Raw genomic sequence first — 25,569 nt, 5'->3', positions numbered from 1 at the left:
TGAAAATGAGACATATTTATACAGATTATTCCTGAAATACTTGGGGTTTATTTATTTATTTACTATTTCTGCTCGGGAAGATACGCCAGTAGCCTTGCCCACTGAGCTTGCCCCTCTCAGGGGACCATTTACCTGCATTCCAGATCACCCTGTTATTTTTACACCAATATGCTCATCTATTTCATGCTGACTATCAAAGGCCTACAATATAGTCCCATCAAAGTGATCATTCCCTTTTATTTCTAAGTTCTCTCCCTATAGTCTCCCTGGGGCTTCGCCAAGAATATCCTCACTAGTTATGTTCTCCCTAATCAAAAAGGTGTTCCACGTGATTACAAAAGTATTCTTCCCACCCCCAGCCTTCACCTACATTTCTATCACACCGGTAGTATCTGTACAAAACGAAGTTGCCTGATCTGCCCTTCAGCCATGTTTCTGTCATGAAATAATATACTGACATATTCTGTCAGCTATAATATCCCAATCCCCCAAGACAATCCACAAGCTGAGTTTGTCGTCCGTACCTGTGAAGCAGACAGCTACATTCTCTGTAAAACAAAGTACATTGTCTCATCCTTCAAACAGATTTGTAAAACACATTTGCACAGCTTGAAATCTGATCCAGTAGATTGAAAGTAACGATATTTATATATATCATAAATATATATTATAAATATTATATATAAATATGAAATATATATAATATATTTTAAATATTATAATATGTAATTCATGCTTACATCTACATTCAACTTGCTTCACAGAAAACTTGGACTTAGATTCATCCCATTCCCATTTATCCCCCAAAAGTGAAAACTAACAATGAAAAGGATAATAGTTTTTAGCATATTTAAGAAAACTAAGTTTGATTTGATTAAAATGAAAACATCTGCAGATGATTTCTTTCTGTAGAAGGAAAAATAGCAACTGCATTACCTGTATTCAGTAGAAGCATGCATCACTTACACACTGCCTACTGTATGGGAATTCTAGCAAGATGAAATGGCACTATAATACTGGAAAAGGGTAACCATAGTAGTTTAAGTATTAAACTTGCAACGCACTACTTATTAACTCAAGTCCAAAAACTGCACTCAATCAGGAGTCCTACATTCCTCTTAATCACAAGGACTTAAAATTACATTGTACTTTTTATAACTGTTAATGTGCGTAAGGGATCAAAGATGAGAATAAAGGTAAGTTAAAGTTAATGTTTGAAAGGATAATGTTCTATTAATATCAGGTTGCGCGCACATCCCATGGAATTCTGTGAGACAGTAAATCTAGGAACTTTACAAAGCACTTTAGTTTCCTTTACGGACCAATTCTTTTGTTAAATTCTTCGTTTTTATATGCATTTTTGAAAAAACCCAAGCAACAGCTTGATTACACATTGAATAAGATTATTGCAACTAGCGTATGATGACATACCACATTTCCTAACACTATCAAAATATATGCACAATAAATTTCCCTTTCATAATATTTATTATGCTTTCTATGTAATAACATAATCAAAATGGCGTTGGGTAGACTGATGGGACTGAAGGCTGATAAATCCCCAGGGCCTGTGATCTGCATCCCAGTGTACTTAAAGAAGTGCCTCTAGAAATCGTGGACGCATTGGTGATCATTTTCCAATGTTCTATAGATTCAGGATTAGTTCCTGTGGATTGGAGGGTAGCTAATGTTATCCCACTTTTTAAGAAAGGCGGGAGAGAGAAAACTGGGAATTATAAACCAGTTAGCCTGACATCGGAGGTGGGGAAGATGCTGGAGTCAATTATAAATGATGAAATAGCAGCACATTTGGATAACAGTAACAGGATCGGTCCGAGTCAGCATGGATTTACGAAGTGGAAATCATGCTTGACTAATCTTCTGGAATTCTTTGATGATGTAACTAGGAAAATGGACAAGGCAAAGCCAGTGGATGTATTGTACCTTGACTTTGTGAAAGTTTCTGATAAGGTCCCACAGAGGAAATTAGTGGACAAAATTAGAGCACATGATATTGGGGGTAGGGTACTGACATGGATAGTAAATTGGTTGGCAGACAGGAAACAATGAGTAGGGATTAACGGGTCCCTTTCAGAATGGCAGGCAATGACTAGTGGGGTACTGTAAGGCTCGGTGCAGAGACCGCAGCTATTTACAATATATATTAATGATTTAGATGAAGAGATTAAAAGTAACATTAGTAAATTTGCAGATGACACAAAACTGGGCGGCAGTGCAAACTGCGAGGAGGATGCTATGAGGATGCAGGGTGACTGGGACAGGTTGGGTGAGTGGGCAGATCCACGGCAGATGCAGTTTAATGTGCATAAATGTGAGGTTATCCACTTTAGTGGCAAGAACAGGAGGGCAGATTATTATCTGAAAGGTGTCAAGTTAGAAAAAGGGGAAGTAAAACAAGATCTGGGTGTCCTTGTTCATCAGTCACTGAAAGTAAGCATGCAGGTACAGTAGGCAGTGAAGAAAGCTAATGGCATGTTGGCCTTCATTACAAGAGGATTTGAGTATAGGAGCAAAGAGGTCCTACTACAGTTGTACAGGACCCTAGTGAGACCACACCTGGAGTATTGTGTGCAGTTTTGGTCTCCAAATTTGAGAAAGGACATTCTTGCTATTGAGGGAGTGCAATGTAGGTTCACGAGGTTAATTCCCGGGATGGCGGGACTGTCATATGTTGAAAGAATTGAGCGACTGGGCTTGTATACACTGAAATTTAGAAGGATGAGGGGGAATCTTATTGAAACATATAAGATTATTAAGGGATTGGACACGCTAGAGGCAGGAAATATGTTCCCGTTGTTGGAGAGTCCAGAACCAGGAGCCACAGTGTAAGAATAAGGGGTAGGCCATTTAGAACGGAGATAAGGAAAAGCTTTTTCACCTAGAGAGTTGTTAATGTATGGAATTCTCTGCCTCAGAAGGCAGTGGAGGCCAATTCTCTGGATGCTTTCAAGAGAGACTTAGATAGAGCTCTTAAAGATAGCGGAGTCAAGAGATTAGGAGAGAAGGCAGAACGGGGTACTGATTGTGGATGATCAGCCATGATCACAGTGCTGGCTCCAAGGACTGAATGGCCTACTCCTGCAACTATTGTCTATTGTCTACAAAATAAATGATTTTAAAAGCGGCAATGTGATTATGCTGGGTATCTTGTGGGTAAAAATAGTTCCAACTGTGATCTGTAATGGAAACCTTTCATTCTATAATCTGGAAGTTTACAGCAATAAAGAGTTTCTCCAATACTCTAAGGTGCATTTTAATAGCAACAGTCTTTATTTATATTATCACTTGAACTTATCAAAATGACAAACTGACTTTACTGATACGTCATAGGAGGCCTACATCATACCACATGAAGATATTTAAGAAAATATTAAAACCCTGGTCAAACCAGTGAGTTTGAGGGAGTCAAATTAAAGTGAAAAAGAGAGATAGACAGCCGGATTTAATGTTAATTCCAGAGCTTAGGGTTGACAAATGAAACCACAGCTGCCCTTAGTGAAGTAATTATATTCAGGGATGATGAAGAGTTGGTCCAGAATTGGAAGAATCACATTACTCAACAGGATACTTGAATTTCAAAGATAGGATGTGACAAGATCATGCAGGGACTTCAACGTAAAAGTTTTAACCATTAATTAGTAGCCACCAAAGATCAGCAACCAAGGATAAATGGCATTGGAGCCAGTAACGACACTGACAGACACGCTTAAGATCATCTTGGGTTTTTGGATAGGCCAGTGACCTATTTTAGTAAGATGAACAAGCTGAGAGTGATTATTGGAATAGTACACTGGTATACTAATGTTGCACAAAAATGATTGTATTTCCTATCATTCTACGCGTTGAATTATAGGCCATCAGATGGAAGGGACTAAATAAAGAATGAGTTTTTTTTCCCACTGAGATGAATTGTACTAATTCAGATGGAAGCACTGCTACTTCACAGCTCAAGTGACTCGGTTTCAATCCAAATCCTTGGTGCTATCTGGTGGAGGTGATGGTGGAGTCTGCATGTCCTTTCTGTGACAGCATGGGGTTGCTCCAAAATCCCCAAAATGTACTAGTTCATAAATGAATTGGCTACAGTAAATTGCGTACACTATAAGAATGGTGGGTGGTAGGAGAATTAATAGAGATGGGCATGAGAGGGAGAAAACGTTGGAGGGAAACAAGTGGGAGAAAGGGATTAATAAAAGTTTTCTGGCAACCAACATTGACTTCATGGCCTGAATGGCCTTCTCTTTTGTTGTTACGAACTAGAATATTAAAGAAAGCTTTCTGCCTCACTCGCCTCGAGTTAAATTGTATTATGACATTCACTCATTGCATTCCCAACCTCACTCTCTTGGTTAAAGAGTGATGATTTGATCAAAATCTATAAAGGTGAAAATATGATGTTTTTTTTTGTTCCTAAATAGAACATGATATAAATTAACATATATTTAATTGTGCATTAGACACCATTTCCTCTCTTATATGGATGTAAATAACTACACATAGAATTTTAAAGTGTCATCACGACCCTTTGCTCAGTCCACATCCTGTGCAAATTCCCATTCGTTGAAATTAATGCCTCTTATCAATATGAACTGTAACATTCATACATTAATTAGCAAGAAACCACTAGGATTCTAGGATCTTGGGCTTCCTTCCACATTCGAAAAGGTGTGCATCTAATTATGTAATCTCCATCCAGTTTTTGTGGAGACAGTTATTTGCACCAAGGAAAAAAAAAATGAAACAGCCGTCCAATGGGAGGTATCTTCAGGGATGACATCAGGCCAACAATAACTACACCGACACTCGCAATTGAGTAAACTCACATAATGTTCTTTATTTATAGTGGCAAAATAAACCAGATTTGAGTCGGGGCGCTTGCCCTCATCGTCAGGCACATGTGAAGAGGCATTTGTGATCTCGCGTTCGTACTGAGCTCAATCCAGGTCTCAAAGGAGGAGGCCGGTGATTTCAGGCTTATCCCTGCAGTTCACCATTGTCTCGAGAGGAGGCACTGACGTTTTCACACATCCTGACGCCTCACCCTTTACCTCTAAGTGCACATTGTATTTGTGATTTTTATTATAACTGGTGAAGAACAGTGCATTCTATTTTACTAAAGACTCTCTATCCAATACTCAGCCAGTTTACAAAAATGTGGACTTTATTGAGCTCAATCATTAACACAGGAACAAAAATAAATCAACCAGCCTGATTGTTGCCCAATAGAAAATGTCAAAAGTATTGCCTATGTAGAATCACAAAGGAATGCCATCTACAGATGAAGTCTCAAACACCTGGGCTGCAAATTAAATGTATTTGAAAGCATCCTTGCTTCTCCTGGGTTGCAAAAATAATCAAATGTTTCTTGGGACTTTTTTTTTTTAAAGCAGTTTCCAGCAGGTTAAATCTGATACAATTCAGTACAATATAAAAATAAAGAAACAGCAGATGCTAGAAATATGACAAAATACAGAAAATGTTAGAAACACACTGCCAGTCATGGAGGGTAAAAAAATGCTTAGCATTTCAGTCCTCTGGTCATTTCTCAACAAAAAGCTGCAGTTCCTTGTTTTTCATGTCATACTGAATTACATCAGGAAACTACTTCAAAAAGTCACATGAAACACCAAGTTATTTGCAATTTCGGGAGAAGCAAGGACAATCTAAGTTCCACCAGTTCTTTATTTGCATGACATTTTGCTCTACATAGATGTTTACATCTACATTTTTGCTCTACAGTTCTTTTTTTTGATCTGCATACCCTACATATGCAGCCTCTTGCACCTCCAAGTTTGTTTCAAGTTGGAGAGAGCAACAGAGGAGGTCGGTCAGGACAAAGGGAATATGTCCGATATTGTGAGGCTAACGATGCACAGTTTGCAAAGGATATCCATAAACATATTAATTCTGTTTTTCTCTTTTCACAGACCAGATCTGCTAGATATCTAGTATTCCCCATTTGGTTTCAAGGTTCAGATTTCAGCAACAGCTCTGAAATGCATTTCGCAGCTTTATGCCCCTTTATCTGTTTTCTTTCTCTAACTTCCCTCATTAATCTATTATCCAAAGGCTCTCTAAAATAGGGAGCCCACGCTACTTAAGCAAATTATCTGGCCATTATCAAATCTGTTCAACGTTGCTATGAGCAAATTCATTCTGCGCTTCCCACGTTAAAGTAACTACACTAATCACAATAATTATAATAGTTATTTCACTGTCAAATTACAAAGGGCACTAAATGAATGCTAGCTTGTTTTTCTCATCATCAAATGCTTTTACAAGGTTCAAACATATGACACTGATTACAAATAACCTTCACACATTTGCTTTACAAATCTGGATAAACTATGCCCAATTAGTGCATACAATTAAATGCCTAAGAATACACACTAAGTTTTCCTTCACAATGATGAAGCCAACTTTTGGGAAATAATTAAAACCTTTGTTATTTTATCTCTAAATGATCAACAATATTTTTGATGCAGAGATCATTAAAGACAGAGGTCTCATCAACTTGGCTCAACCAATTACTACTAGTTTAGTCATTGAGTCACATCAAGGTTTCTGCTAAATTGTTTATATACAGAAATGATACAAATATATTTCCTTATTAGCGACCTCAATTTCTAACTTTGAAGTATAGTAACTGTTGCAATTCTATGTGTAGCAACATAATAATGATGACACGATGGATCAGATTTTGCAGCTGTAATAATACCAAAACTAACAGCATTCACTCAATAATCCACTGTGAAACTAACAGCAACTCAAGATTTGTCATTTTTACATCACAACACAGCATTTTAAGCAGAAACACTGGGCACTAGTGAAAGTAATGCATTGAGCCTCTTGTATGATTGATGATGCAGACAGACCAAGACAGGTTAAAGAAACAGTTTCTAGAGTGCACTCAATTCTAACATATTTTTGATACACTTCTTGGGGTTTAATTATAATTAACATTACCATACCGTATGAATCAATTGCTTGTGAGTGAGATCAAGATAGGGTTATTAAAAAAGTACCAAGTATTTAATGGTGAGCCTAGTGGAGGTAGGTTGCCCCCAAACCATATCGTCACAATAAAAATATATGCACAAGATTCAGCTGTAGGGGATTTGGTGGTAACGGTTCCATTTCAGCTCTGGATTTCTGGGGCTAATCTACAAATAAATAATTATCCTCATATTGGACTCAACATATACCTCAAAAGGGAGGCTTTACCATCAGCTACATTAACATAGCTCATCCCCAACAGAATAAAATAGCTGCTTCACACTGCATACTGTCTTTCTAAAAATGTGTCCTTTTAATTACTAAGTTTAAAAATATATGTCACCATCGAATTTGGTAATGTCGCTTCAGGAATAAGAGCACATTCCAGCCATATGTCGTCTGCCCTAAATGTGATTTAAATCCCACTTCAATATATCTTATACTGAATTACCGTTTTAATCAAATCTATCTAATAGAAAGTCCACAACCACCTTCCTGGAAGAGTGGAAAAATTATTGCTAATAATTATTGATGATTCTTGAGAATTAAAGCCCTGTCCCACTGTACGAGTTCATTCAAGAGTTCTCCCCGAGTTTGCCCTGATTCGAACTCTGAGATTTATGGTAATGGCCGCACGTAAGTACTCGGGGCTCTCGTGGACATTTTCCAACATGTTGAAAAATCTTCACGAGTCTTCCCGAGCTTACCTGCCGTTAGCGAGTCTTCCCGAGTACCTGCCGTTAGCGTTACGAGCCACCAAGAGACATCCCTGAGCTCCGACGTACCCGCTACATTCATTCTACGTGCTTATCACGAGTTTGATTTTTTTTTTTTAAACTCGGGAGAGCACGTGAATGAACTCGTACAGTGGGACAGGGCCATTAGCCATAATTGTGGGTGATAATTACCAAAAGGTAGCTTACAATCTAATACTTCTGTTTCATTAGTGACCTTTGACACCTTTCACTCAGCACCACAAACATAATTAAAAAGTCCCAAATCCTTCAATTGAGCATTAGCACACACAATTAAATGTCAAGTGATATAACTAATGACGAAAGCCAAATCAAACAGATAGATTTGAAAAGCCATCTGAAAATGGGAGAAGTTGGGGTGGAGAGATTTTGGAAGATATTTCCTGATCATTCAGTTGTATGTCAATTCAACTTCCCTTCTCACTCTCACACCAATCCGTTTCTCTTCAGCCTTCGCCACTGCCATGATGAGGTCAAATACAACCTACAAGCACAACACCTCATATTTCACGAGTATCCTACAACCCAAAGGTATGAACAAGGAATTTTCCAGTTTCAAGTGACTCAAGCCCTGGTGTTCCTATCCAAATCTTAACAGTCTACTATCCCCTTGGTTCACCTTATCCATTTCCTCTCCCTGCCTCCATTAACTGGAGTCGTTACCCTACCCCACCTGGTCCCATCGCCTATGTATATATCCACCTGGGTTTCTTTTTCTATGACCTACCTTTCCTATGCCCTCCTCCATAAGGATTCAACTGTCCATCAACCTTCCCTTTTCTGGTTACACGTATCACCTTCCAGCCTCTGTCTGTACTTTTATCATCTTCCTCATCCTCCAAAATGGCTCCACCTTGCATTAAAAAAAAAGTTTCTTATCTGTTTCAACCTACCACCATTAGTTTCTTTTCGAAAACTCCCCCTTCACCTCCTGGCTCCATCTGCCCATCATCCCCTCCTCATCGTGTTCCACTTATCACCTGTCAACCCCTGTCTCACCCCTTCAAATTGGTTATCTTCCCTCCACATTCTCAGTATTGATACAGGATTATAAATAGAAACATCAACCATCGCTTTGCTGCCACAAATACTACTCGACCTGCTGAGCATTTTATTTCCTTCAGATCCTGACAATCAGACATCTAAAGGGATGGATACCAACATTAGAATGTAGAAGTTATTCAAAGGCAGAATTGGAATGTAGTAATCACGAGGTTACAGAGTTGGAAAAAGGCCAAAGTCTTGGAATGAGTGAACTCGAAATAACTGAAAGTCAGAAAGGAATGTTGGAAAAGGAGGTCATGTGGGTTTTGACACAGGTTGCAGGGTTTAGGTCAATATACGTTAATGGGAGGATTATAGGAATGCAAGACTGGGTGAAAGTTGTGGTGAAAGAAAAGCATTTGTCTGCAACAAATGATTTGAGAGAAAGTAAATGACAGGCATTATTACAGAGACAGAAGTGGATTAACTTGGTGATGTACCTCAGCCAGAATCAATTAGCACTTATTAATTTACAAATAGGTTGATTCATCTGCATGCAATGATCAGGCACCAAGATTAAATTAAAAATCAATAAAAGTTTGAAAGAAAAGCAGAAAATGCTGGAAACATTCAGCGGGTCAGGCAGAGATGATAAAGGGTCTTTTACCTGAAATATTCACTCTGTTTCTCCATTTCCAAATGTTTGCTTCCCTCCTCAGTGTCTCCTGCAATTCTGATTATTTTTAATTTTGATCAGATGTAATTTATCGTTACAAATTGTAATTTATGACAGAAGCCAAAGACAACTGTTTCAGTCTCCTCAATAATTAACTAGGATATATTTTTGACCTGGATGCCTGACAAATAGTACAAAGAGGCAATTGAGAGGCTCAAGAGATGGTGGGTGATGAGGTGAAGTTGGTTGTTATCATTGTACATATTTGGTGTAGTTCATGATGATGCTGTTAGGAAAGCATCTGCTTGAAAAATACAACAGATTCTTGATGGACTCCAGTGACCTTGGTACTGCAATGGGAAATAAAGCTAGATAAGATGTTCCTCTGCCAATGAATGGATAGATAAGAATAAAAACAAGAATCACACACAATAGTATAAAGCAGCAAAGGTCTTGTAGGAAAGTGGTGCGGTTAATCATGAAAGAAGTTATCGAGAAGTTCATAAGAATGAGGGGAGGAAGGGGAGGGGGGGGGAAGGTCGAAAGCATATCATGTATAGGGAGAATAGTACTTTAACATGGGCTATTCCCAAAGCTGTGATAGGAGCAGAAATCAGCGTGGTAATATACAACATTCAAGTTGTGAGAAAGATACGCATGGATTGGGAGGCCAAAACATCAAGGGCTTGAGAACATAATAATGAATGGATTTTCTGTGTGAGGAGGGGGGGGCAAAATGAAAACAGCAATTGTCAGCATTTAGGTGCAATAAAAATATTGATTTTAGATTGGAATCTAGATTAGTAATTTAATTTGCAGTCAGGCAATTAACATTTTAAATAGCACATTGTTGTGCTCAAGTAAATTTAATAAAAACGCTGTTTTTTAGGGTGTAGAAATGAGCAGAACAAAACAGCAGACTACAAAATAACTTTAAGTGAGGTCCAGACTGATCAAATACCTCAGTTGCAACATAATTCAAATCAATAAAGCTGTTCATTGTAATGAACAAGATTTATGTATTCACTATATTAATTGTAGCTGATTTAAGATTACTCTGCAATGTAATTCATGGAAAGTGATGAGAACAGAACGGTAATTCTTAGAACCATATTGAAACTGTAATTATAAATGTAGTCAGTTTCCTTTAACGGTCAGCAACCTGATCTGCCAAATGCAGAAACCAGGTATTGCACCAGTATGTGCTCTCAGCTGCACTCACTTCAGATTCTTGAAAGTGAGTGAAAATGTCTTGAAAATGTTCAAATGAGATCATGAACCAGGAAATTCTGGAACCGAAAATGTATATGTGAAATCTATAGGTTACATTATTAATAGAACATAGGACAGTTCCTAGAACAGGAACAGCCCCTTAGCCCACAATGTCTGAGACAAACATGATGTCAAGATCAGCACCTATGTGCCTGCGCAGAATCTATATCCCTCCATTACCTGCATATCGTGTGCCTATCCAAAAGCCTCTTATATGCCATTATCCTATCTGCCTCCACCACCATCACCGGTAGCATATTCCAGGAACTCAGCACCCACTGTGTAAAAAGCTTGCACCGCACATCTCCTTTAAACTTTGTCCCTTTCACCTTAGAGCTATTCCCTCTAGTCTTTGACATTTCCACTCTGGGAAATGGGTTCTGACCATCTACCCTATCTATTTCTCTCATAATTTAATATACTTCTATCAGGTCTCCCCTCGATCTCTGGCATTCCAGAGAAAGCATTTCAAGTCTATCCAACCTTGTTTACCCCCTAAACCAGGCATCATTCTGGTAAATCCCTTCTTCACCCTTGTCAATGTCTCCACATCCTTCCTGTATTGGGGCGACCAGAACAGCAAGCAATACTCCATATGCAGTTTAACCAAAGTCCTGCAAAGCTGCATTGTGACTTCCTGACTCTTATACTCAATGCCCTGACCTCTGAAGGCAAGGATACCATTCTTTACCACTCTATCAACTCAGATTGCCACTTTCAAGGAGTTATGGACCCTTAAATCCCTCTGTACACCAATGCTATTCACTCTTCCCGTTAATAATGGCCATTATTGGTTGAATGAAGTTACACTGTAGCTCCAACTTCCACTTTTCTTACACACTCTATAACTATAAAAGCTCTATAACTGAGTAAATATTACTGTTTACATGAAAGGCAGAATTCTGATCTGTTCTGAAATGCTTGAAAATGCATGAAATTAAAACTAATTCAAAATTTTAGTCAAAATAGAACAGATTCTTGAATCCTCTTGAAAACAAAATGTGTTTTTTATCAAGACTGCAAGTTATATCCCATGCCAGTTGTTAACAAACCTTATCTATCTTCGCGCTAAATGAGAAAATACCAATATGGAACTACAGGATATACTTTTAAATATCTATTCTCAGGAAGTGGTCCATCTTGACACCGTTGGCAATAATGGCCATCCTATAAATGATGAACAGCATTTGTTTCATTGTGTTGAATGTGTGTCACTTCAGTAACCAGTTAAAATATCAGTTATAATCTCATCCTAGTAGGGAGGGAAATATTTACTGGGGCCCTAGAAGAGATATTTGCATCATTTTCAGCCATGGTTGAGGTAGCGGACGGAAAACTGGATGGTGGCTAATTTTGTCCCGTTATTTAAGAAAGATTGCAAGGAACTCTTTGCTGGTGGGTTTAACATTATGGTGAGAAAGTTTACCGAAGAGGATTCCAAGTTGCAGGATACCTGCATGTTTTAAGGCGAGCGGACAAGTCTGAAGAAGGGTCTCAACCCAAAATGTCACCCATTCCTTCTCTCCAGAGATACTGCCTGCCCCGCTGAGTTACTCCAGCATTTAGTGTCTATCTTTGTTTTAAGGCAAGTACTGATTTGGAATAGTTGGTGAGACCACACTTGGGATATTTTGTGCATTTCTTCATGCCTAGCTACAGGAAGAATATTATTAAGCTGAAAAAGGTGCTGAAACGATTCATAAGGATATTACTGAGGCTGTAGGACTGAGTTATAAAGAGAGACTGAAAAGGGTAAATCTGCATTGGAGCTACAAACCCAGCCCTGACACCCACGCTCCAAGCCACTCCACCTTTTGGCATTACTGTAATATATTAGAGATGGGGTGAGACCAAGGCCCTGCTCTAATAAAGTAACATCTCCTTTATTTTATATTCCAGCTGCATTAGCATTCGCATATGTTGAGCCTCTAATGAGTATGCTTTCAAGTTAACAATTGTTTTTGCTGGATACCTTAAATCAAAATTCGAACTTTCAATTGCCAAGCTCTGATTCTAACTTTCTAAATATCAGATTTCCAAAATAAAATCAATATTCCCCAAGATAGACACAAAAAGTGTTGGAGTAACTCAGCGGGTCAGACGGCATCTTTGTAGAAAAGGAATAATGATGATTCGGGTCTATTCTAAAGGTTATTACAAATCTGAAAGAATATTTAAATAACTGCTAAATGTACAGGGTATATACTGCTTGAAAATAAAATATAAAACATGATTTTTCATTGTAATTACTTTTGGTGTTAAACATGACCCTATTTACATATTTCCAGCCATTCCATTCCCAGAAAAATGTCCCAGATATATACTGTAACTCTTAGTAGTGAGGACGAGATAATCTATCATGATATATGGAAGTAAATTTGGAGGTGTGCATCAACTGTACATGTATAGTTTTGCTATTGATCTGTTATTTTTACTCCCCATTAAGCTGAAAAAGACAGATACACACACAAGCATTCCAAAACCTCATATACAGGGTCCTGGCTTAAAGCATCACTTATCCATGTCCTCCAGAGATGCTGTCTGATCTAATGAGTTATTCCTACATTTTGGGTTCTACATCATAAGAAACAATTGTCAAGATTATCAAGAAAACTCATCAATTAATTTCTGGAGAGCTGTGATTCATTACAATGCCAGAAAACAAAGACATTATTTGAGTTTTTTTAGTTACAACTATATGTAAATACGGTGGCAGTGAAATGATTAACAATACTCCATCAGAAATTAGATTGATAACCTGACATGAATGTCATACTTTAAGGGCAGACGCAGTTGCACTCTGGAGTCGTCATCACAGGATCCTGTGAAGTGAAGTTTCTGTCGTACCATTTATTTTTATATAGATAAAAATATATTTAGCAAACAGTTTGTATATTCAAGGAATAATATGGTTTAGAAAAGAGATAGTTAACGGTCGCTATTTATATGTGTAAGAGACTTCTGTTTTACAGCACTTCACTTGTTCAATCCACAGTTCTATGTTCAATACCTACCTGGTTTCACTTGCGTCTCTCTTCTCACGAACTTTCAACCACTTCTTCAATAAGAAACGTTTTCGGCGTGGAGAAGCACTTGGTGTTGAACAATTTGACCATGGAGTATCCTCATCACTGGATGGTGTAATTTCAATAGAAGGAAGCTGAAGATACTCTTTGATTATGGAGCCACAGTAAATATTGTTCACCATTTGTTCTTTCTCACTCTGAACATTCTTCCAGCGTTTCATTTTGAAACGTTTTCTACGAAGTGTTGGTGTTGAAGATCTTGACCAGGCCACACTGCCATTGGCTGAAGATGAAATTTGTACAGCAGGAAGATGCAGCATATCAGTCATTTCTATGGTTTCAGCAAGATTCCTTTATGTGCTGTTAAACATAGCTCTAAAAATGGTCATATAAAAAATTGAATGTGCACCAAAGTCACACACCATAAACTGGCAAGTGTCACCATGAAATCAATAGGAAATCAATGAATCGTGGGGTTAGATCCAGAACCTCTTCAATTTATTTATCTGTGATGTTCTTTTTAGATTAAATAGGGCAGTCAAACATTTCATATAAATTGAATTTAAGATTTTGAAGGAAGTAGTCTTTCTAGTTGTTCATGAAATTGTAATAATAGCTGGTACTTCTTTGCTGTCCTTTAGGCCTGCTGAATGGATAAACTTTCAGCAGCAAGTTATTGGCAGGCTGGTCGACTACTGACCCATACCTTTTCAGTGCAGTTACTGTAAACAAAAGTTAAAAACCAATCAAAATCACAATGGGGATAACACTTTATTTGAACAGTAGTGAAGTGATAAAATCACTAAACACCAAGTCACACGTCAGCATGAGAATATCAGTCACATCATGGTTTAAATTTATCACAGTTTTACAAAAGGTAATTTTAATACATGCTAAATTAGAAAGACATAAAAAATTAGTGACTCTAACCAGAATGCATATAAGGTAAATGTGAAGCATAGAGATTTACTTCATTCATTTGAATATACTGTACGCGAATTAGGTGACTAATTAGTCATCAAGAAAAATATAGAATTTACCAAAACTTATATTCATACTGTAACTGGACATTTTGAACATATAATATAATTCTTTGCTGGCATACCAGTGTTGTGATTCAAACCCATCAAAGGTATTTTTGCTGATTTGGGTGTGTATATGTGTTTCCATGGATGGTGAGAGAAGGGTAGAGGAGAATACGGAAACATTTTTCAACAAGCTCACTTTCCTTAAACAAGATTATTTTTTCCTGAAGCAAGATTATTTCAATGTAAATGAAAATATATAATTGCTTTAAGTAAGATACTTGTATGTTCAAGAAGATACCTCTTTGGATTTATAGATCTTCGTCAAGACAATATGCAGAATATTCCCATTGATGTGATGACCCATACATTTGAGACACAGAATAAAATTCATCCTTACATACTTGTTATGAACAATGGAAAACAAACACAAAGACATATGGCTCTGTGGCTTTCATTTTTTCATTAAAATTTATATTATTCCTTTTTGTAGCCTACTGGCAACTCAGTTAACAGATAGGATGTGTGCTCCTCTGCTGAAAGTCTGTCGCCAACCTCTGCCCCAAAATCCTGTGTTATGTAACTATAACAAACATCTTCTGAAATCCACACAAACACAGTGGATACAGCCTTCACCATCTACTCGGGCTTTCAGCCCGTTAAGGAATGAAGTTTGAAGTTGCCTTCCCTCCTCAAATACATTGCTGGCAGTCTTGGAAAAAGGATGAAAAAGTCGCAGCCACAAAGAAAACAAGGTGAAGGGTAATGGAACTGATAGGATTGCTCAGCTGGGACCTGGCAAATGGCCACCACCTATGTTGCGATGTTAGTTTTCTTTTCAGTCCCATTTGTTGATTTTCTTCTTATCTATCCTCCATAGTATCTGAATGAGTGTACACTATGGTAACAAATAGTTGCCCTCTTACCTCTGTGTCAAGTGTCTGTGGACAGAATGTGAACATTTGAAATGGGAGCATTGACAAATGCCAATATTCATCAACAGTTCCAAATTCATCTTACATATTCTTACAAAAGACTTCTCATTAACAAAATTCTTTTAAAGGTTCATGAATTAATTTATCCTATGTCCTGAAAATATGAAAATATTTAAGAGTTCTACGGCATCACAGCTTTAAAGAAAATAAATGTTCTTGATAAAAATATTAAAGTTATTCCCTAACTGAACAACTCAGTCCATGTGAATGCACACTGGCCTTCAAATTAAATTCCCATATCTTCTTTTTAATTCATATCTTAACCGTTATAATATTCTTTGGGCCTTTGCCACAGTCATAATTGCCTTTTATAGCCTTATTAGTGACACCAAAAGCAATTAAATGGAATCCTTATTTCTTCAGTTGTACCATATACTTCTATCTCATTCCTTATTTCTCTATTTTACACTTTTTAATTATATTTATCTTATCTCTATTATTATTAAACCCTGATCTTGGATGTGGATGTATTTATTTGCGTGTGTCTTGTTTGTCTGTGATTCACATCTCCTCGAAAACACGACGCGCTAACTGTGAAATGTTTACATATTCCGATAGAATTGCCTCATGATTTCAAAAATCTCCTCATCTGAAAATTTGATTAATTATTTCTGGAGTTTTTTATTAAAATTGTTCGAAAATCAGAGATCTTTTTAAAGCCTCGGCATCAAATTGTGTTTAATCTTTTTCTGAAGTTAATTGTTCTTTTTGTTCCTTTTATTAGCTACATTTGTTTTACCACTTTTGCTAAGACACAACTTTGACCTCCCTGTACTTGTATATAATGCCTCGGTTCATCAACAGGGCTCCTAATTTTAGTGTAATATCTATCTAGATATAATATCTATATCTATCTATATATCTATCTATTTATCTATCTATCTATCTACTCTCATCTTGTTTGTTTGTTTGTTTGTACATATATTTGTTCCCGAAACTCCGTAAAACGGTAAACGATAGCACAATTTTAGGCCCACCTTACTAACCATTGTCCTGAGATGTGGATTAACCAAGTTTCGTTCAGATTGATGCTATATTTTACAAGTTATTGAGAGAGAGAGAGAGAGAGAGAGGAAGAAAGACTTTTCCAGAGAGCCCTGAGAGAGTCAGAGAGAGAGAGAAGAGAGAGAGAGAGAGAGAGAGAGAGAGAGGATCCCGATTTCAGAGAGATTTTTAGAGAGAAGAGGAGAGATGATTTTAATCACAGAGAGGAGAGAGAGAGAGAGAGAGGAGGAGAGAGAGAGAGAGAGGAGAGAGAGAGCTAGAGAGAGAGAGAGAGAGAGAGAGAGAGACAGAGAGAGAGAAAGAAAGAGAGAGAAAGAAAGAGAGAGAAAGAGAGAGAGAGAGAAAGAGAGATGAACGAGAAAGCGAAAAAGAGAGAGAGATCGAGAGAGAGAGAGAGACGTTTGTAGATTTATTGGTCTCTTATTGCCCTTATCAGGAAAGTTATCGGGAGCATATGAGAAAATGGAATAACATAGAACTCGTGTGAGAGGTGATTGACTGTCAGCGTAGGATCTGTTTCCTTTCTCTATCTTTCAACTAAACTCAGACTCAGCCTCTACAGCTCTCTCGAGTAGAGAATTTCAAAGAATCACTAACGAGATGAAGGAATTTCCTGTTAACTTTTCCGAATATCCACATCCCATTCAGGACAGCAATACAGGTGCACAACCTTTTATCCGAAAGCCTTGGGACCAGACACTTTTCGTAATTTGGAATTTGTCGGTCTTCGGAATGGAATTTTTTTAGCGTAGATTTTAATGGCTGGCTCAGTGGTAGAGTGCCCGGCTCATATCCGCAAGGTCGCGAGTTTGCGCCTTGATCCCGGCAGTTACTCGGTCGTGAGTTTGAGTCTTCAGTGTAGTTTTTTTCTTGCAGAATAAATGTCTGTATGAAATGCAGTGTGTTGAATGAGTTCCTGAATTTGTAAATGTGACCGCAGCATTGAATCACCTCCCGCACTCATGTCACCCTAGCGGGGCTACATGCCCTAAGGCGGCCTAAGGCGACATTTTCACACTCTTATATCCGTGTGCAGCAGAGGCGCCAAACGTGAGCTTTGGTGTGCAGACGACATCCTGGAAAAAATGTCTGGTTTCTTCCAGGTAGGCGATATACCCTCCGGCGCAATATACCCTCCACTTCTCTTTTTAGTTCCCCTTTCTTCCAGGACCGACCTGAGGTTCCGCTGTCACCTCTGCGGGCCACCCTCGGTGAACGCTCACTCAACTTTGTCTTGGAATTCCTACTCTCCCGGTCAATGTACCCTCACCTTCTCTTTTATGAATGGGGATTTAGTTCCCCTTTCGTCGAGGACTGACTGGAGGTTCCGCTGTCACCTCTGCGGGCCGCCCTCGGTGAACGTCCTGTCTCCCTGTCCCTGGGATAGCAGGGGGCGATCAAACAGCACAATACCCCCCTCCCCCCCCCCCCCCCCCCACCCCCAACTCCAGAGGAATCCGCTCCCGGATGGGCCGCTACGGCGACAAGTGGCAGTTCGCCAACAGCCCGAGCCTCAAGAACAAGACGCACCTTGCGCACCATCAGTTTCTGCCCCTCTGGAGTTGGAGCGGGGCTGGGCTGGAGTTGCTGATCTGGGATCTCCGTGCTTGCAGTGGGCCTGGGGGTCGGTGTCCCGATGAGGGGGCACAGCTCGGGCTGTGGGCGAACTGCCACTTGTCGCCGTAGCGGCCCATCGGGGAGCGGCTCCTGGTGGTCCCGATGTCTCCCGCTAGTTTGCAGTTTTCCTCTGGAGTTGGAACGGGGCTGGGCTGCTGCTGGCTGTGGGTCTCTGGGATCTCCGTGCTTGCAGTGGGCCTGGGGGTCGGTGTCCCGTTGGTCCTGATGTCTCCGGTGACTGGCATTGCCGACGTGAAGACAGTGCAAAGCCCCCGCGCCGGTGCAATAGGCGGGGATCTGGAGAGGGGAGGGAAGGGGTCACACACATGGCCGGGAAGCAGAGGGGTGTAGGTGGGGTGAAACTGAAGGGAGCGACAATCTGCAGCTCCCTGCCCGCTGAGTTAAAAAAGTTCCCACGCAAGACTCACGATACACTGTGTATCGTGAGTCTACCGTGGGAACTTTTTTAACTCAGCGGGCAGACAGCAGCATATTGTCAATTATTAACCCTCCCGCGCAATATACCCTCACCTTCTCTTTTATGGATGGGGATTTAGTTCCCCTTTCTTCGAGGACCGACCGGAGGTTCCGCTGTCACCTCTGCGGGCCGCCCTCCGTGAACGTTTTCAAGGACCTTTTTTCAAGGACTGAAAAAATGTCGCTATTTGGAGGTTTTCGTTATTTGGATCTTCGGATAAAAGGTTGTGCACCTGTACCTGGCTCTGAACATCCCATTCAAGAGAAACTATTATTTGCATCTACCCAGTCAAGCCTTGTAAGAATTTTGTGTATGTTTGAATAAAATCACCTCACGTTCCTCTAAATGAGTGTATTGGTCTAGTTGGATAAACTCTCCTGAAAGGATAAGACCAGCAACCAACCCCCCACCCACCAATCCCAGGAATCAGTCTAGTGATTCTTTGTTGGCACTTCCTTGCCGGAACTATTATATATCCTAAGCTTGTGGGGCCAGCGTGTGCAAAACAATTTATGTGCAGACTCACCAGAGCCCAATATGATTGTGATTACTTAGACATCTTTACATTTTTACTCATAACTTCTTGCAATCAAGGCCAATATACTGTTCACCTTCCTAACTGCTTGCTATACGTGCATATTAACTATTAATCATTTATGTTCACGGACATTCATGTAGCCTGTTTATATCTCCTGAAGCCTCTCTGCACATTCCACACAATTTGCTCCGCAACTCAAGCTTTATTTCATCAATAAATTCAGATATATTACTTTTGGCCTGTTCATTAAAAAAAAAAATGGATTGTGAAAAGCTGAGGTGCCAGCAGCCAACACTGTGGCATCCCCTAAATGTTCAATCTATAAGCAACCTGTTTACTCTTAATCTCTATTTTATTAATAACCATCTGTGTAATACCTTATCACTAGTCGTCTGAAAGTCCAAATACACTACATCCATTGGTTTCCCCTTATAGATTTAGCAAATTACAACATCAAAAACACTAATAGGTATTCAAAGGTCGACAAAAATGCTGGAGAAACTCAGCGGGTGAGGCAGCATCTATGGAGCAAAGGAAATAGGCAATGTTTTGGGTCAAAACCCTTCTTCAGACATTCTTCAGGTATTCAAACATGATTTCCTCTCCTTAAATGTAAGTTGACCCTTCAGTAATTTCTAATAAGCGAGTTCGGTATTCTCAAAAATGCAAGGAATCATGGGATTTGTCAAAGGTCATTCGCCATAAAGAAAAAGCAAACAAAGTGCTGGCTGTACATACTTATCTTTATGCATAATTTATGTGTAAAAATATATTTAATCTGAGGAACGGGGGCGCTAGGTAGCAGGAGAACAGGATGTAACAGCGAGAGTGAGGGGGTAGATGCAAGTGGGAGACAGGATATAGCACGCACACAGACCCGCGCCTCACCCGCAGCCAGGATCTAACCCGTGTCCCCGTTGCAGCAAGCGCTGCCGAACCGCCATTAGACCCCCCCCCCCCGAGGTGGTCAGGGTCACCCCGAACAGGGATGGAACACCCAGGAGGGGATGGGGACGGCCCAGCAGCAACTCAACAGCGCCCGCTGCGGCAGAGACCCGGGCCCAACCCCGACCACGGACTCCAACCCCACGCAGCAGCACGATCTTGCTCACTCACCGAAGCATAAAGCAGTAAAAATTTACAAAATCATCGTTTGTGGCGAGTGACCTAGGACCTGGGCATGCGGTCGGAATACCGAACTCGCTTATTGCCCTGTAAACATTTTCTCTCAATTTCCCCATTAACTGGTCAGATGGTCTACACTTCCTAGCTTCTTTCGCCCTCCTTTCTTAATCATGGATTTACATTTGTTACCCTTCAATCTGCAAGAACCATTCTAGATTATAAGCAACTGTGGAAGAAGGCAACCACTGCATAGCAAAGGCTTACCCTGAATAAATGTATTGGCATTCCTGCTCCATTAAATTACACAAATTGAAATTGCAACTATTGATAATTTTTGTAGCATCAATATACCAGACCATTATTTGGAGGAATAATATATATATATATGCAGTGAGTTCCAAATGCAAGATAAACTCAGGTAAATCATAAGACACACAATCATCATTTTTGCTTAAAGCTGGATACAACAAAAATACATACCTGTGGAGGAGGTAATAAAGAATTTGGCAACCCAATTAATTTCACTGTTATTCAAATGGAAATAAATATCTAGTTTCTAAATACCTTGATTCCAGGTTCAAGGATGTGGAAAAGAGAATGTAAATTATGCTGTTCCTGTATCCCATTAGAGTAATTATCATGGGCAAAACCCTTGGGCACTTGAGTAAATAATCAAATGGCAATTACAGTTTGTCAGAGAAAAACTATCAAAGAAAATGCATTCTCTTATAAATAAGACAATTTAAAAAGAATTTGTGAAGATCATGTTACTTAATCTCTTGTGGTTTTATTTGCTATGTGATAAATTGACAATCATTCCTGTATTCTCGTTGTGTCTATTACAGTCCATTCTCTTCTCAGATATTCCCAATGCCACAGGTTCAATCGTACACAATGTTCCTCAGATGCAAATTAAATCCATCTCCAAAAAAAAACGAATTTCAGCTAACCATGGCGAAGTTGTGCACTTTTCACTTTTGGTAACTGATTGAAACAACTAAGCTAAAAACATTTAGCTCCTGATGCAAGTTGCACGCCAATATTTGTAGAGCATCCTTTACTGAACCATCTGCTGTACCCACAGCAGTCAATGTAGCTACCCCCTGCCACAATATTCAACAGCTGCTCAAAACTGGAACTATCAGTTCCAAGCTTCCTGTATGGATTATCCAGGGGCAGGAGTATCAGATTGCAACTTTGCACCTGTCCAGCACAGAAAGGACTCGTATCAAGTGATTTTTATTCTAAATATTTTGTTTGGAAATATTCAAGTGTAGTAACTTTAAATGCTTCATGATGTTAGAGCTCCACAGCTCTCTAGGATTGAGCATTCCAGATTCATAACTGAGAAAATAAATTCTTCCTCATCTTCATCTACAATGGTGATTCCGTAGTCTGAAACAGGCCTTCTATTTTTAGATTCTACAATGTGCGGAAACATCCTCAATCCGCTTCAGAACCTTAAGTGTGTGTAAGATTGCATGTTATTCTTCTAAACTTCAATGAAGAATGTTAAATCTGCTCAATAAATCCTCATAATACAAACTCCTCTTCCTACAAATCAAATCAGTGAACCTTCTTTAAACTCGCTCTCTAAAATAAATAAGACCAAAACTGTAAATAGTATCTGTTTAACACCCTGCACAGTAGCAAGGCTTTTGCATTCAATGCCCTGCAGCCAAAAGAGCCAACATCCCATTTATTTTCATAATTACCTCTTTCAGCTGCATGTTAAATATCCAAGTTTTGTATAAGTAGATACCCAGATCCCTCTGCACAACAGAATTCCGTCATTTTGCTCCCTCTAAACCACCACAGTGGATAACCTTAGTCTCCAACATTATGGTCGACTGTCATACGTAATTGATCTATATCCCTTTGCAGATTGTGTCCTCCAAGCAACTTGCTTTCTCATTTGTATCATTCGTTTGTATCATCGAGCCATTTAACTTCAAGACGCTCAATTCCTTCATTTATGTAATTAATATAATTGGTAAATAAGTGATGCCACAATATCTCTCTGGGATGCTACAATGCTAGTTTGCCAAACAGAAATTAATCCATTCATCCCACCTCTGATCTCTGTTAGTCGGCAAATCCTCTATCCGTGTTATTTATTATCTCCAACTTCATGAGCTCTCGCCTTGTACAGTAAGTTTTGATATCGATCTTATTAAGTGCTCTATAAAATTGAATACACTACATCTACAGGTTCTTTCATATCCATGCGATAAGCTAAATCATTAAAGTACTCTAACATAGTTGTTCAATACTATTTCCGATTCGTAAAATAATTTACTTATTATTTCTTATTTATTCGCCCAGACACAATCTTTTACTTTGGTTACTCAGTTCCTTTTCTAAAACTGGCACCACCGATCCTTACCTGCTCTCTGGCCCCCAGCAGGCTGCCCGATCTTCTCCTCTTCCCCGCCCAACAGCAGGCCGGAGCAGACCACTCACCCGAGTTCCAGGCTCAGCTCCAGGCCAAGAGCTTCCACGCAGGTGGCTTCAAGAACACAATATAGCCTGAGTCTCCTGTTTCCCCACTACTCCCCACTTCCAACCATTGTGTCCCGCTGCCCTCCCCATCTTTCCACCATGCTACTCCTACTACACCTCACACACACTTCAAATCATTAATAACTTTTAGTTTCCACTCTCCTCCCCACAGCAGAATTTATCCTCACCCTTAACAACTTCTCTTTCTCCAAGTTAAAGGTGTAGTCATGGGCACTCACATGAACCGCAGTTATACCTGTCTTTTTGTTGTCGAATAGTCCTTGTTCCAAGTGTATGCAAATATACCATTATGAAAAATGGTCCTTGTTGCAGGTGTAGACTGGTCCTATCCTCTTACTAAAATGTTCAACTCATACCCACTGCCTACGATCATCACTGTTTAATTTATAGCACTACACTCTCTATTTTCCTCACAATGGGTCATTATCTTGCTGTAACATACTATCCTCATCATCAATGTTGCATCTCTTGCAAGGTCAAAAACAGAAGTCAAACTCTCAACATGATACTCTTTATTGAAGCCCATAAACTCTCAGCTAATGGAATGGCTGTATCAAAAATAATGCCACTATTTTCTTAATGGTATATTTGCATGCACTGTGATTGACATTTACAATGTAGCCATCAGCCGTGTTTATGTGAACTAATTATTTCAACTGGATAGGTTAGGTGGAGCTTTGTAATAATGATTGACACAAGAGTAAATGGATTGCGTTTATTTCTCCATCACTGCCACTCATGAACTTTAATTATGGAAATCATTTAGTCACTGTTTAGTTACATGTGTACTAAGAATAAAAAAGAGAAATAATTGCTTAACACATCATTTCATATCATTGTCAATAATTAAGGTCAGATGCTATCTTCCAAGGTCTTAATGGAACATAAATCTCATCTGTACAATTTGCAGTAAACGGTGTGATTGCTTTAACCATTGTTGCTATAAAAAAGAACAAATTTCAACAGCTGCAAAAAATTAGCTTGGGTCAACTAAAAATACCTTCCCCTTTAACGGCCTAAAATTGATTTCAAAAATCTACTTTCTACTTCAAATGGCACAAATCGTTTTCACCAGGATTTTTTCTTCAAAACCAGTCATAGCAAATTTGCGCCGTTTCTCCCTAAGTTACAGATGTATTTAAAGAACGTAGTATTGATTTAAAAAAAAAAGTTCAGTGGCTTAAATGGCTAGATTAACCTAATCTGTCATCTTTCAATTGTTTACTGGTACTTCAAAATATACCATCCATACCACTGCAGTTGCTACATCTTTATTTAGTTTATTTATATAACTAAAATGGGTCACTGGACAATCTTTTTATGGAGAAATTGCACAGAAATGCAAACATTAATTTGTGTTCTGCCACTTTTAAGAGTTATGATTTTACACATTTGACAAGCTCTTGAACTGATTTAATTCATAGAATTGATTTAGCCATACAAGGCCAAGGTCGTTTTAATGTTTTTTAATCTGTGAAAACAGTTGTGACTCAGATTAATTTTGTGAAGTTAAATAATTATTAGGCTTCTCCACATATTTTCAGCCACCCACAGCGAGGAGCCAACGATAACACTTTATGCACAGTGAGTTAAGATTCAAGTTGCTTGACTGAACCCATCCAGTTTTTCATCATTCAGCAACATCATTCAGCCATTCGAGGATCAAGCATATGTACATATGTCAAACCTTTGAATTTAATAATGTTTTGGGAACTCATACGTTCATAACAGCGTATGCAAGTGAGGGTTCATACCCGGGAATAGCCTGTATTGTTTGAAACAGCTTCTCTATAGATTAAATTGACACCATGACATGATACTCTGGCATCACATCCTTTCTTCCTCCAACATTTGTCTCAAACTAATTTATTTCATGACAAGGATCTCCATTGTTTTTGCGTTTTACCTTTTCACTATATGATTCTCTTACATTCTCTATCAATCTGTCCATGCGTACATGTTTTCTTGCCTCTTTTTCGCATCTCATGCAAGCACCAATCACTTCATATCTCGACTAGCAAAAATCCTGCAAACTCAAATAGGAAACGTTGGAAACAAACAGCAAGCCAGGCAGTGTGATGTTTGAGACTCTTTATCACAACTGAACTATATTCCCCTATTTTTAGCTCCACTGCAAGAACAGTTGTTAATTAGTGTTCAACATTTGTTTCTCCAATTACAGGTATGCATTCATGCCAACACATATTCAGACCATAGTAAATTACAATTTCTATTCCATTAAAGAGTTCAAACACACAACAGGATTTATAAATCCAGTAAAACAACCATAGTCAGTTGCCACTAAAAAACTGCTTGGTATTACTGTCAGAAGGATGGATTACAAAAACAAGGAAGTAATGTTTCACTTCACAAGATCTTTGAAAAAGTATATTTGGAGTATTGTTTGTGATCTTACATTTCAACCAAGTAAACATTCAAGTTTGTCTAACTGGTTCAAAAACTCACATAAACAAAATCTTCAAACGGTGGAGAGAGAAGAATTAATCCAGGACACATGAGAACAATAAGGTAT

At 38.9% G+C, this 25,569-nt stretch overlaps 1 protein-coding gene across 4 annotated transcripts in view; it reads right to left on the bottom strand.

Annotated features, from left to right (window-relative positions):
* Window positions 1-25,569, bottom strand: part of gramd1ba (GRAM domain containing 1Ba) — a 360,885-nt gene that overhangs the window by 207,346 nt on the left and 127,970 nt on the right. For 2 of the 4 annotated variants that reach the window (XM_055660783.1, XM_055660782.1), the window contains exon 2: window positions 13,719-14,452. The exons of the other annotated variants lie outside the window; for them this stretch is intronic. In XM_055660783.1, the coding sequence (XP_055516758.1) occupies window positions 13,719-14,059 (341 nt within the window). In that variant the 5' untranslated portion in view covers window positions 14,060-14,452. The remainder of the gene's footprint in view (window positions 1-13,718; window positions 14,453-25,569) is intronic. 4 annotated transcript variants of the gene reach the window in all.

The sequence above is a fragment of the Leucoraja erinacea genome, chromosome 32, assembly GCF_028641065.1.
Source record: "Leucoraja erinacea ecotype New England chromosome 32, Leri_hhj_1, whole genome shotgun sequence".
NCBI lineage: Eukaryota > Metazoa > Chordata > Chondrichthyes > Rajiformes > Rajidae > Leucoraja > Leucoraja erinaceus.
This window is presented reverse-complemented; position numbering and strand designations above follow the sequence as displayed.